This window comes from Hippocampus zosterae, chromosome 3 (genome assembly GCF_025434085.1).
Source record: "Hippocampus zosterae strain Florida chromosome 3, ASM2543408v3, whole genome shotgun sequence".
In the NCBI taxonomy this organism is placed as follows: domain Eukaryota; kingdom Metazoa; phylum Chordata; class Actinopteri; order Syngnathiformes; family Syngnathidae; genus Hippocampus; species Hippocampus zosterae.
Window position 1 is genome coordinate 4002971 of NC_067453.1, and position 14590 is coordinate 4017560.

Below are 14590 nucleotides of genomic sequence, written 5' to 3' on the forward strand. Positions count from 1 at the left end.
GGGCAGAGGAAAGCCGTTGTCGTGGATGTAGCAGTCCCAAGTGATGGAAACATCAGGAAGAAGGAACATGAGAAACTCGAGAAATACCAAGGGCTCAGAGAGGAGCTGGAGAGAGCCTGGAAGGTAAAGGTGACAGTCGTGCCTGTGGTGGTCGGAGCACTCGGGGCAGTGACCCCCAAACTAGATGAGTGGTTGCAACAGATCCCGGGAACAACATCGGACATCTCAGTCCAGAAGTGTGCAGTGCTGGGAACAGCAAGGATACTGCGCAGAACCCTCAAGCTTCCTGGCCTCTGGTAGAGGACCCGAGCTGAATGAGGGACGGACACCACCCGAGGGGTGAGATGAGGATTTTTTTTATTTTTATATATATATACCGTATTTTCACGACTATAAGGCGCCATTAAAAGTCTTAAATTTTCTCCTAAATGGACAGGACGCCTTATGGTGCGGAGCATCCTTTATGTGCGCTGAGTTCCAAAATCTGACTGACAGCCGACACGCTGTTTATATAGAGAAAAGGCGGAAGTGATTGTGGCCAGGCATGTGGGAAAGAAGTCGGCCAATCAGGGAAGGGTGGGCGTGTATATATACATATGTGGAGAGGGAGAGAGAGAGAGAGAGAGAGGGAGAGAGAGGACAGGCAAGCTAGTCCGCCAATGGTGAAGGGTGGGCGTGTAAGTGGACGCTGAAGGGACGCCTCAAGCCAGTACCAACACTTGTATAGAGTGTGGCAATGTGCATTGTTGCAAAACAACTCCGGTTTTGGTTTCTAAGAACCCGTGAAAATAAATTCGACAAAAAGACACGCCTACGAAGCTCAGTTCAAACTTAAAGCCACCGGTTATGCTTTTGGCATGCGTGCCCATCTCACAGCAGCGGTGAAAAAACAAGTCAAGCAAATGAACTCTGAGCTTGCCGTTATTCCCAGAGGCTTGACTAAAGAACTCCAACCGCTGGACATTGGCATCAACCGGGCGTTCAAAGTAAAGTTGCAAACGGCATGGGAACAATGGATGATCGGTGGCAAACACAACTTTACAAAGAGTGAGAGGCAGCGCTTGGCGAGTTACGCCACAATACGCAACAACGAGAGGGAACGCGGCGTTTTTAATGGATTACGGTACTTGCACAATTGTTCAATTCTTTCTACACACACACGCGCTGCCACCATGTTTCGCTCTGTTCTTTACTTTCAAATGTGGGAAAGCTTCACACGAGAGAAATGTTGACTTTTCTGTTGCTACTCCTTCTTTCCGCTTGGCAATGCATAGCAACTCACACTAGCATGTGATGCATTCAATGACAACTGAGATGTGCAGTCCTCTGCTTCTGATACAGAGGATGAGGACTTTGATGGATTTCTGGGTGATGATTAATCGAAAAATGTGAGAACATTGTACGATGGCTAAATAAAATATACCCGAACACAGTTCTGCTTTCGTTGCCTTTTTAAAAACTTGTTTTTATCTTATCTGTATGTCTTGGCATGCTACCGTATGCTTTAAGCTAACGGGTTAGAGTGCGCGCATGCATGCCGTATGTTTAAGCTGGCGTATGTTTTACCACTGTAAAACTGCGGCCATTCGTACGGTGCGTCCTGTGTATGTGTAAAATACAGAAATGTCACCCATTAATGAGACTGCGGCCATTAGTACGATGCGTCGAATAGTCGTGAAAATACGGTATGTATATATATATATATATACACACATATATATTAGGGATGTGAATCTCAGCACTGAGGACGATTCGATACACATCTCGATCCACTGCCAGCGATGCGATACATGGAATTTTCTGGCGATACGATACGTTTCACCGTCGTCACGATGTGATACGATTCGATACACATTAAATTCAAATCAATGCGATCCGATACGATACAATGCAATTTGTTGCGATATTGTGCAATTAAACATGATGCAAATAAGCAAAGAAAAAAAGCTTTTAAAAAGATGGAATTCAGTATGGTATTACAAAAAGGATACCACTTTATTCCTTATAAACAGTAGAACTTGTAAAACAACTTATTTAAGCCCTTTCACAATTGGGTTTTGTGCAAAGAAAATGTAAACAATTTGACACCCGAGACTCACAGCTGTTGCTATAGTGTAAACACAAACAGACTATTCTCACCGAGTGTCTTATATGAAATATAATAATAATATATATTTGCTCCGGTTTCCTCCCACATTCCAAAAACATGCGTAGCAGGCTGATTGAACACTCTACATTGTCCCTAGGTGTGAGTGTGAGTGCGAATGGTTGTTCGTTTCTGTGTGCCCTGCGATTGGCTGGCAACCGATTCAGGGTGTCCCCCGCCTACTGCTCGAAGACAGCTGGGATAGGCTCCAGCACCCCCGTGACCCTAGTGAGGATCGAGCGGCTCGGAAGATGAATGAATGAATATATATATATGAATCTATAGCGCAAGATGTCCACCCATCCACTGTAAGTGCAACTCTTTGCGCACTTTCAGCGACACAGTAATCTCACTTCTCACTTTGTTGTACACATCGGGAATATGTTTGTAAGTGAACATAGACCTGTCTGGTATTTTATACCTGGGTTCCAAAACGTGCACGAGCTGTCTGAAACCCTCGTTGTCCACCACGCCAAGGCTGGAGGTCTTTGCATATGAAATAAGCAGTGGCCTTAGTTATAGCCATTGCGCGGTCACAGTGAGTTGCAAGGGGACTCCCAAAATAAGAGGCAATTTTTTTCTGATCCTGACCTGGTTTACCAAGAGTTTCTCCGGTGTCCGACGAGGAACTGGGCGGGGAAGCGGGAGGGAAACTTGTCGGTGATCTGGTGCCATCGGTTTAAGTGGGTCTGCATATTTGTGGTGCTGCCGTTGTATGGCTTCTTAGTGCGACATTCCTTGCAAATTACGGAGGTTTTATCAAGCTTTCCGTCTTTCTTTTCGAAGCCGTAGTATTTCCAAACATAAGATTTGAATGTTGCGGCTGCATTAAATATAGTAGTTTCCTTGCTGCTGCTTGCGCTAACTTCCATAATGTTTTGCTAGTTGTGTACTGGACTGTATGTGACGCGCGGCTACCGTCCGTATTCAACACAAAACGCAAAGCAATGATGGTGCATTCATTGCGCCTAGGAAAGGGCAGATATGTGACGTTTAACATGAAAAAAACGGCGCTTGAATCGGATTTTACCGATACCCATCAATGCATCGTGATGAATCGCGATTTCACACGTCAATCGCGTCGTACCCAGTGAATGAGCCGATGCACTCGGATCACGCACATCGATGTATCGATTATTTTCCACACCCTTAATACACACACACACACACACACACACACACACACATAGATTGATGCCAAACTGTTTCTGCACAAGGTTACAACATTTAATATGTTCATATGTTGTACTCACCTCCCAGACTCAAGGTGTTGAGAACAAACTGTGACCCATAGAAGATGGTAAAACAAGTATTGTCGTCATGTTTATCCTTGCCATCTTTGAACCGCTCAAAGTCCTTTGAATTTCTCCCTGGACGAACCTCTCGGATCTCAAATAGATCCACTGAAACACAGAAGAAGTGAATCATTACAAATTTGTAGGAGTCACAGTTAATATTTTCTCAACCATTGCTTCAGCTATGTACCGTTTGGGCAGTTTTAAAAAATGTAAAAAAAAAATCACATCATAGCCAAGTGTAAAAGTCAAAAAGCGAGTGACATTTTTTTTCAACCAGTCAGTTTGTCCATCGGTCTGTCCTGTCAGTCAAGTCAATCTCTCAGTTGAAGAGCTTAATGCTCAGGGTTGGCCCATAAGCAGTTTCAGGCTACAACTGCTACAGAGGGCCAGATTCATTCCTTGGTTGTGATCTATTGTCTGCAGTGAGACTGTAGAAATGGACGCATGCATTCAGTGTTGAAGGGGAAGTCAATTCAAAAAATGTTCCTGACAATATTACGTTTGATGTGGCACATCAGTCTAAACACAATTAATGTTATTTGAGCAGTTCATGTGATTTGTGTATGGGTGGAAATATCACAATGGTTGGAGGAGAGAAGCTTCGATGCAGTTGGTGGAAGCCAATGTCCTCCAAGTTCTTTTTTTTTTAAATGTATTTAATTATTCTGATCCACTTGTCATCACAAAGGTCGCGGGGGCGTGCTGGAGCCTATCCCAGCCGTCTTCGGGCAGTAGGCGGGGATACACACTGAACTGTCTGCCAGCAAATCACAGGGCACATAGAGACAAACAACCATTCGTGCTCACCCTCACACCAAGGGACAATTTAGAGCACAGGTGTCAAACTCAAGGCCCGGGGCCCAGATCTGGCTCATCATATCATTTTATGTGGCCCGTAAAAGCAATCATGTGCAGGGACTTCGCGTTTCTTGGTTTAAAAAACAAAACAAGAAAAAAACATTGAGCCCTCACTAGCATTATTTTGTTTTGAATCCTCCTTTTTATAAGTAAAACAATAATATTTCAACAAACCGTATTCACAGGCCACTGATTTCAAAATCAGTTATTCATCAATTGGTTGTACTGTTTATGTAATAACAGGCAATCATACACTTATTACATGTCACAGTTGTAGTGGCCTTCCAAACAAAACCCTAATTATGATGTGAGCCGTGACAAAAATGAGTTTGACACCCCTGATTTAGAGTGTTCCATTCACCTGTCAGTCTTTATTTAGTGATTGTAATATGGCTCCCCAGATACATACTGTGCACCAAGCTGAACAATGCTCTCTTCACTATGAAACTATGAATGAACTTAATGCAAACCAGGGCAAAGTACAGCCAGGAGCCAAATGTGACCATCCCTCGTCTCTGACTGACCTACTCTGACATTCACAGTGACCATGATGTCAAAGCAAATGTAAAATTTGAAATGGTTTTGCTTTGAAAGTTGCATTTTCATGTGCACAGGTATGGATGTGAGGAAAAGCAAGCAAGATCTCCGACTTGTGTCTGCAATGCTGTCAACTTAGCAACGTTTTTACGATATTGGCAACTTTTCCAAACAAATATGTGGACGATGGACTGATTTGACAGATTGAACTAACTCTTTATAATAATTAACATGACGCATGACTTGACATGATGCATGGCGGTATTTGAATAAGAAACGTGTGATTGTTCGGAACAACTGCAACACCATAATTCAATATAATGACAAAGTACTCACGGACACCATCAGTCTTCTCAGCGGTGCGTGTCCAGGCCACCTGATGTGTTTCCATTATGACTTGAACAGTGAGCCTCTCTGCCTTTTGCCTGAAGACCGTCATGACCATGCCCATCTCCATTTCCCGTTTGATCATATTCTTCCTGTACTCTGTCATCTCTCCCTGCTGGCCCCAGTGTGCCATCTCTTCAGCCTTGGAGGAAAAGGACTAAAACATTTATTTGATGAAGACTGTCGATCAAAACTACAGTCATATTCGACATAGTCTTTTCAAGCATTTGAGTAGCATATTCAATACTTGTTAAACATATGTGCAACAATCAAAGCGTTGTGAAGGTTCACAAAATAAGTTCATATGTCATGAAAAGGTCAGCCGCTAGCAGTTAGGTATACACACTCGAACACTAATGACACAATGAATTGGCCAAGGAAGAAACAACACACACATATATACACAATGAGCACACACACACACACACACACACGCGAACGCACACACACGCGCACGCACGTAGCATTCTGATGATTATTAGCTAAAACCTATACAGTTTATTAGTTTGAACTTGAATAAATGTCTTGTCTTTGTAGAGTGTTAAATTAAATACAGCTTGTACATGATTAGCAAATCATTGCATTCTGTCTTTATATCACACAATGTCCCAACCTCATTGAATTTGGGTTTGAATATGGCAGGGGTCCCCCAACTTTTTCCTGTGAGGGCCACATAACTTTTCCCTTCTCTGATGGGGGGCCGGTGTCTGTTTGTAACAGAAAAAGTGTGACGATCGTAGGGGAGCTTAAAAAATTTATTGTTTTCCAGAAAGCCACACATAACCAAATAACCCTTTCCAGGTTCTTTACAGAAAAAAAGTCAGGAAACAGATAACACTATTAATGAAATAAATAATAACTAAATAACCCTCTCCGAGTTCTTCACAGAAAAAACAGGAAATAAATAATAACTAAATAACTCTCTCTGGGTTCTTCATAGAAAAAAAGCCATGGAACATTAACTTTCTGTTGTGCCATGCACAATTTAACAAATAAAAGTTCAGCTCAGTTGTCAGAGCAGAATCTCTCTGACACATATGAGCAGTCTCTTAAAGTTCTTGTGTTCCTTCCTTATAATCATTTTGTAGGTTCCAGTAGGCTTGTAGACAACGCTGTTTGCAGTTGGGGGGGGGGGGGTTCGGGGCGTTTTTAACACAGTAACGGGTCATTTTGACCCGAGGACAACAGAACGGTTAGAGGGCCGGGCCAAATGTGCTGACGGGCCGTATCCGCCCCGCGGGCCATAGTTTGGGGACCCTGTATTTACTGTATTGCATATTCAATGTGCAATACAGTATCTCTCTCTCTCTCTCTCTCTCTCTCTCTCTCTGTGTGTGTAAAATGTTCAATCAAGATAAATGGTTTCCAGAAATATGGCAGGCAAGAACAAAACTATTTCCCATTGTGCTCATCGGCTCATCCCGAAGCAGAATTTGAAAGCTGTTTTCCAATAGTGAAAACGTGTGATGAGGCAAAACATATTTCATTAAGATTCCACTTCAACTCCAGGCCATTTCAGGGGGGCGGGGGGGGGATGACCAAAATAAGAGTATTTAACAAATGTTGCCAAGTCATGTAAACTTTTGAGCACAGCTCTATCTTGTCACACGCGTTTCTGCGAAGGTGAGACTGTATCGATAAACAAAGCCCCCTTTCACGGCCTGCCTCGCTGAAACAGGAAATGCAAATCGTGATAATGGCCAACTAATAATGACCCATTATCAGTTGCCCCAGCGACGTTCAGCGAGATTGCGTAATACCAAGCAGCGAAATGAAATTTCGTCTCAATTCTTGTCCTTTCCCCCACCTTGCATCCCTTGCATATATGGCACTGCCGAGTGAAGAGCAAGCGAAAATGACCGAAGCAGCCGGCCTTCGAATGGCTCATTACGGCGGTTCAGTATTTAATCCTCCCTGTCAGCTTTGTCATATTGTCTTGCCAGTTAAAAAAATAAATACTTCCTCTCGCTTTGCACAATTTACTGCGGCGCTCTCCAAAACAAGCGTTTAGATATTTATTCGAATTTCTTACCTTGCAAGTCGAACAGATCGTTTAGACGCCACACAGTAACCACTTTTTAAAAATTATTTTATCATGTCTTCAACAATGTCAAATTAACCTCCGGGCGACAGAGTGTGGACAATGACATTCACAAAGCTGTTAGTTCCTCTATCTGACTCAACAAGGAAGTGAAGTCAACTTTTAAGCATCAGCCTGGATATTAAAAAAAATAAAAGTCCGGAAGCAAGGGCGATATCTATGCAAAATAACAAACACAAGAGGCTTCGGACCAGAGTGTGCAATATGCCAACTCCCCGACTGTAAATGACTTAATAACGCATATGCGGTTCTCCGGTATTCCATTTCAATCAACCAAGTGATTGACTTTTAAAATATGAAACTTAACAATTCTGACTCGTCCGCGGAACAGAAAACAATAAACATTTTTGTTTAAACTTCAACCTGGAAATAAAAATTAAAACACAATTATGTCATCCAACATGAAGGTAAAAACTGAAAAAACAATACTAAACATCTCCATCAGGATTTGACTGGCCAATTTGATTACCTGTTTTCGTCTGTTCTTTAATTACCCCCTCTCCCCATAAATAAATAAATAAAAGGCCCTATTTTAATTTATTCATTTTTACGATCCACTTATCCTCACAAGGGTCGCGTGGGGTGCTGGAGCCTATCCCAGCTGTCTTCGGGCAGTAGGCAGGGTACACCCTGAACCGGTTGCCAGCCAATCGCAGGGCACACAGAGACGAGCAACCATCCGCGCTCACACTCACACCTAGGGACAATTTAGAATGTTCAATCAGCCTGCCATGCATGTTTTTGGAATGTGGGAGGAAACCGGAGTACCCGGAGAAAATCAACACAGGCCCTGGGAAAACATGCCAACTCCACACAGGGAGGCTGGAGCTGGAATTGTACCTCTGCACTGTGAGGTTGGCGCGCTAACCACTGGACCACCGGGTCGCAAAAAGGCCCTATAATGCATGCAAAATCCTTGTAAAGACAAGCAAATGGATGAATCAATGCATTATATTTGTTAGTAAAGGTATCAGCAAGTCACAGTTAAATACCAAATGTAATAATCAGTCGATACGTGGCTATAACCAACACCGCTACCACACCCTATTTGTAAAAAAGGAACACACTAAAGAGTCACATGTGTGATTTGGAACAGCAACAAAGCTTGCTGGGAATGCCTCTAAATTAGCATTAAAGTAATCTGCTCAGTAGTACTGCCTTAAAATTTCTGATTTAATCGCGTTCTTTTAATCTGCCTTGTAAAGTGTCTTATTTTATCGCATGGCCTGTTTACTTGCCTCATGGTCTCTTTTCGTCCTTTTGCCCATTTTCACAATTTAGCGTATGTTCTCATACTCGATCAAGTAAGCACATTCTATTGTAATTTAGATTTTTGATCAAATGTAATATGAATATTGTTGGCTTGAGGGCTATCTACTAGCTGTCACGGTTATTTTTCAGTCTGACCAGCAGGTAGCATTAGCGGACTTCTGTGCACACCTGCTGCCAATCTATGATTAGTCTCTCTCTGTATTTAAGGAGCCCTCTGATATGCACATGTCGCTGGAGTATTGAATTTCGCCTTGCTACTTCCTTGCTCATTGACTGCTATTGCCACAGACCTCATCGTGTTTCGCTTTTTGAACTCTTGGTGCTCAGTATTTTCTAAGTATGGTTCTTAGTTTGTGATTTGGCTCTCACTTGCGTGTAGTGGTTACATAGTTTTTTGTTTGCCTTCGCGATTCTTATTTTCCCCCTTGCCTTTTGTGCAAGTGCTTTTTGTTATTTGTTTTTTGTGCCCTCTGGTCCTTGTTTTGACCAGCACTTTATGTTACTACTTTGTCGGTGCGAATTTTTGTATATTAAACCCTTTTGCTACGGAGACCTTGTTTGGTGTCTGCTAGTGATGGGTCCATGAGGCCTCATGAGGCGTGTCGACACACTGACACACTGTGTTGATACTGTGCTGATACTGTGTCACTGACCACTGCCACCTGCTGGACCTTCAAGATCCCTGCATCCAACCCACTCAACAGACTTTACTGACTGATAATTTTTTTGTATATTGAACATATAAAATATACAATTCGGTAATAAATTGGCAAAAAGTGAAGGTAAGATATAAAAAAAGGAAAAGAAAATAGTCATCATCACAAATATGTGTTCAAAGGAGTAGAAAGACGTAAAAAAAAACCTAGAGTCCTACCCCTTCTTATATATGAATTGATCATTTTTCAAAATAGAAAAGAAAGTCTACATATCAACAAATGCTTTTACCCTTATGTATGCTGTACCTATACATTTTTACAACTTTAGGTTTGTATATACAGTACATACTCATTGGAGCACAAGTATATGTCGATTTTCTCATATTCATAATGGATGCTACATTTCATTAATATATTAAATAATCTCATCAATGTATTCCTGATGTATTGCTATATTTCATGGGTGTATCGAATTTATTAGCTTAATTCTGATTTGTGTAGTTGTCTTGTACTACTCTCAAATTCATTTTTAATCTCAGCAAGAGAGTTACTCATTTTACTGGTCCGTTTCAGAATCATTCCACAGATTTACACCTATTACAGATACACTCCTTTGCGTGATGTTTGTTCGTGTTTTGGATTTTTCTGTATAGGTTAGTACCCCTTAAATTATGACAACTTTCTCGAATTTTAAAAAGCTTCTGGATGTTTTGGCAAAGGAGGTTATTGTGTGCTTTGTACATTAATTGGGCGATTTTGAAGTCAACCAGGTCATGAGATTTCATTGTTTAATTTGATAAACAGTGGATTTGTGGGTTCCGTCTATTTGGAGCCAGTAATTGTTCTGATTGCTTTGTATTGTAGTTTTAAAACAGTGTTTTACTGGCATTTCCCCATATTTCCACACAATAGGTCAAATATGGAAGTAATAAAAGTGTGTACAAGGATTTCTTATTCAGCACATCCTTAGTTTTGGGAGGATCCCTATGGTTTGGGATATTTTTCTTTTATTATCCATTATGTAGCTGCCAGCACGGTTTTGCATCTACAACTGTTCCAAGACATTTTCTTAAGGTCATTCATCGATTTGATGAAGTGTATACAATATCATTCACATCCATGCATTCATTTTGCAACATTCAATGTGTTCAAATAATGTGAAGATCATTTGAATGAGGATGCTTGTGGGCTTTGATTTCACATTTTTATTGAGAAAAATAAGATGCTCCAATGTTTTAAACTTCAGCCTGTTGCGTCTTTTACAAGCAATTTCTCCTGCTGTGAAGAACACACGCTCACAAGGGACGGATGAGGCTGGCATACAAAGGAACTCCTTTGCGAGGTGGGAGAGGTTTGGGAAAGAAGTGTGTTGGTTCTTCCAGTACAGCTGCTTCCTGGAACCTTGATTGTCAAACATGGAGTGGAGAGTCAACCAATAATTACTGATTGTCAATTAATCATCAACATAGCAACCGTGAAAAGATGAGTGAACGTTTGTATACCTGGCGTAATACCGGGTGTATCGCGAACTTCATTCTCATGCTTGGCCCGATAATGCCTCAGCATGGTGGAGGTGCTTCTGTTGGCGAATTGACTTGGCAAATTCGACATTTCACCTGTAATGAAATGTGAATAAGAAGTAACTAAGAGTTACCTTGAAATGTATTCGGATTAGAATGGTACAACACGTCAATAATCTGAGAGGCACTCGGCGAGTGCCTCTCGCTGAGAGGCTCTCGGCGACAGAAGGCGATTTGAATAAATAAATAAATAATACCTTATTCTCCGGGACATCAAAATGGTCCCACACGGCGGATGATTTGCGTCTCTGCTCCATAATCGGCAAGGAAGGCAAGGCACGAACACGAAGTCTGCACTGACGCGAGCTTCGACAAGCGAGCGTGAGTGAGGTCTGGCTTGTTTCGGCAGGTGTTCCTTATAAACACTGTATGGCGGGCTTTTGCTGCGTCAACGCCCTCTGCACTGAGTCGACGCCCCCTGGACTAAGTGGCGTAGCCTGTACTGTGCCAAGCAGCCGATGCAGTCTAAACTGCACCAGTGCAGTTCACGTGTCAATTAGCAGCCTGGACTGTGTCAACACAGTCGATGTGTCAATTAGCAGCCTGGACTGTGTCAACGCAGCCGGTGTGTCAATTAGAAGCCTGGACTGTGTCAACGCAGTTCACGTGTCAATCACGTGACGTAATGAGCCAGCACATGCATCGACACGTGGTTTGCTCTGTGAGCCCGGCGCATGTGTCAATGCATCGGTGTCACTGGACCCATCACTAGTGTCTGCATTTCGGGGATCCACTTCCTTATTTTTGTTGTGCACGAAGCAATTATCCTATCGCTTCGTGCACAACGTGACAGTAGCTTTCTGTGGTCTAATCAATGGCTCCACCAGGGGGTGGTCAGAGGTGGCCACGGCCCCTCCTATAAATTTACTGACCAGCCCCATGGCCAAATGTGGATGATGCTAGGACCAGTTGTACATATCATACCAAATGTCCACAGCCAGCCAGGCAAGCCGAGCTTCTCTCACAGCAGCCCACCCCTCATCCAGAGTGCTTTTGGTGCACTCACAATGCAACGGCTCAAAATATTTTTTCGAAAATAAACTATTCATCGTAATGCGTGCTTTTAAGGTAGTGCTGTTCTAGCATCTTTTTGACATGTAGTTGCTTACCGGTGGTGAACGTAACCTGCTGCTTGAATATCTTATGTCCGTCATTTTCAGACACTGAGAGAAAGTCGACAGACAACTCTTATTTCAAGAAGAATATTAGAACGGGAAAACAGGGGAGCGACAGCGTCTTAGTGAGGAGGAGAGGAGAAGGGGGAGGGAGTAGAGGAAAAGACGGGGAAGGATACACAGCAAGCATCAATAACAGGGCCAGAAGCCAGGCAGGACTCAACAAAAGCAGCTGCTCCTGGACCAATGGGTTAAATTATGACTGTGTGGCATTAACAATGAAATCGATGGCTAGCCTAGATAGGAACATCATCTGGAGAAAAGTATCTTTTGTTTCATGTGTTTTAATGAAAGTGCAAATCATGATATACCAGGAATCTTTTCATGCTTTTTAATTGTTTAGTGGTAGTTGAGTTTCCGTCATCAGAATAGAAGAAATCCCCACACGCTATAATTGAAAATAACTGGAGAGGAGCTCAATATTAGTGTCTCGATCTGACCAGACTTTTGAGAAAATTATGGAGGTACCCCTGAGTATTGTGGCGTTCACATTTTGAAAGTGTCTTCTATTTCATAACCTGCACATTGTGCAAAATAATTAGTCATCCGAGAGTGAGACAAGAGGAAGAGGGAAAAAAGCAAGCGTGATAAGTGGAAAAAAATACTATATAAATGAGATGATGAAATGCTGCTTGTCTGTTTTCACTTAACGTACCTTAGCCTTAGGTTTGTTTTTTTCTTTTTTTTTTAGATCAAGAGTTGTTTTAAGTTAATTTAATTGACACTTCTGTTGTATTGCATTGAATTGCCTTGGATTTTCTGTATTGTGCTAACTTACTAAGTACTTAGCAGGAGTGTGTGTGGTAGTGTATGTTCATTTGAAGAAAAAAAAATCCTGTCGCAAATTTTTAATTAATATAACAACAAACACTGGTTAGAGTCTGTCTACAGTCTTGCGGCGGTAGACAGTCAAGTGAAAGTGGCTAGGCCGGTCCAAATTCGTCACGGTCCACGGGGGTTACATGAGGAGGAAGCTTGAAAGGAACCAACTTGCAATGTGTAATTCTGAGGACACGGCCTACCAGTTTGGACACATCTTTACAGAACTGTAAATAATCAAATTTTTTATAAACAAAACTCAAAAGGGACATCAATGCAAAAAAAATTCTTGACAAGAATATTTTCAACGCAGCCTCGCTAACCTAAACATGGTATTCTGGTAACTTTTGTGTTTGTGGAATATGAAAAAAGCAGCAAAATCCATCTGTTTTCATCCATCTCAGTGGGTGGCCATTTCACCACTTGCAGTTAACAGAAAATGACATCACTGTTGCTCAGAGCTCAGGTAAAGACTCAGCTTGCGAACATCACATGACCAAACTTAGAAAACAGGGGAGTCATAATTGTTCATTACTTGAGCAATTGCGATGTCATGTTCAGTCGACAGTGACAAAATGGATGGATAAGGACAAGTGAATCTTGCTGCTTAATTCATATTCCATGAGGGGAATATTAATCAGAATACTATGTTTAAACCAGTGGGGGCACATAGAACACACTGTATGATGGAAAATAATATTTTTGGGTTGACTTCCCCATTAACTTATCTTATATTCATCAATAATCATGCCCAAAGACACAAATTGAGATGAGACAACTTCCATAGTGTTCTTCGCATTTAAAAGCAGGCTTGCAGAGAATGACAATCAATAGTTCTTAAGAAAAGTTGTATGAATGACTTATGACAGAATTATATTCAGAATAGATGACAAAAGAAATAACTGTACAATTTTTTTTTTTTTAACAGCACCGCAAACCTCGAACCCACGACAGACGGGCGGGAATACACTGTATCTACACATTTTTTTGTTTTGTATTTTTGTTTGGGGATTTGTTTTCCCCTGATTTTATGTGGAAAACACATTGAATGTTCATCTGTGTTTTTTGAAGAATTTGGTGGGTTACATTTTTTTGCTTGATTTGGTGTTAATTACCGGTATCCACATATTTTCGCTGTTCGCAGGCCGGCCTGACCCCTATCCGCCGCGAATAGTCGAAGCCTACTGTGAAAGAAACTAGGCAAACTGTTAAGAGGCAAATGGCAGCAATAGGACTTGCACTCTGAGTCGGATGGTGACCGGGACCGGGACACAGCTTCGACAACCCAATCCAAACGTGGACAGGGAAATGGCATGGTTCCTTCCGCCCTCACACTACAGGAGTAATGCGCTGCAATCCAGCCTCAGCAGGAGTTAGGAACTTTTGCAGAGCTGGAACTGGGGCCGAGAGCAAGGGTGTCAAACTCATTTTACATTGTGGGCCACATATGGCCTCGGTAGAAGTGGGCCGAACCATTAAAATTATACCATACTCTGCTATAATTAACCAAAATATGTCTTTCCTTTGTTTTGGTCTCAGGAAGCACAAGAACATTAGGAAAATGTTGAAATTGAATGAACATCTTTTACAAAACATTTCATGAAGCACCATAGATTTCCTTAGACAAAGGTGCGTTTTACTTCAATTGTCTTCTACTCTGATCAAAACAGTGTGCCCCTAGGGGATACTCAATGAATTGCACCTTAATAGAAATAGTCATTCCGTGTCATTTTTTTTTTCACTTTTAGATGATCCTGCGGG

The 14590-nt window shown here is 41.9% G+C and overlaps 1 protein-coding gene and 1 long non-coding RNA gene across 10 annotated transcripts in view; both read right to left on the reverse strand.

The window, feature by feature from the left end:
* Positions 1-7426, reverse strand: part of plcg2 (phospholipase C, gamma 2) — an 86149-nt gene extending 78723 nt beyond the window's left edge. For all 9 annotated transcript variants that reach the window (XM_052060818.1, XM_052060817.1, XM_052060820.1 and 6 more), the window contains exons 1-3: positions 7259-7426; positions 5176-5368; positions 3400-3549 (exon numbers count right to left, since the gene is read on the reverse strand). In XM_052060818.1, coding sequence (XP_051916778.1) covers positions 3400-3549; positions 5176-5359 — 334 coding nt within the window. In that variant the 5' untranslated portion in view covers positions 5360-5368; positions 7259-7426. The remainder of the gene's footprint in view (positions 1-3399; positions 3550-5175; positions 5369-7258) is intronic.
* A 2958-nt stretch (positions 7427-10384) lies between these two features.
* On the reverse strand, positions 10385-11147 carry LOC127597782 (uncharacterized). The gene is made up of 3 exons (XR_007961745.1): positions 11033-11147; positions 10758-10871; positions 10385-10656 (listed from the first exon to the last, which is right to left on the reverse strand). It is a non-coding gene; the product is annotated as an uncharacterized LOC127597782 (long non-coding RNA).
* Positions 11148-14590: the final 3443 nt, after the last annotated feature.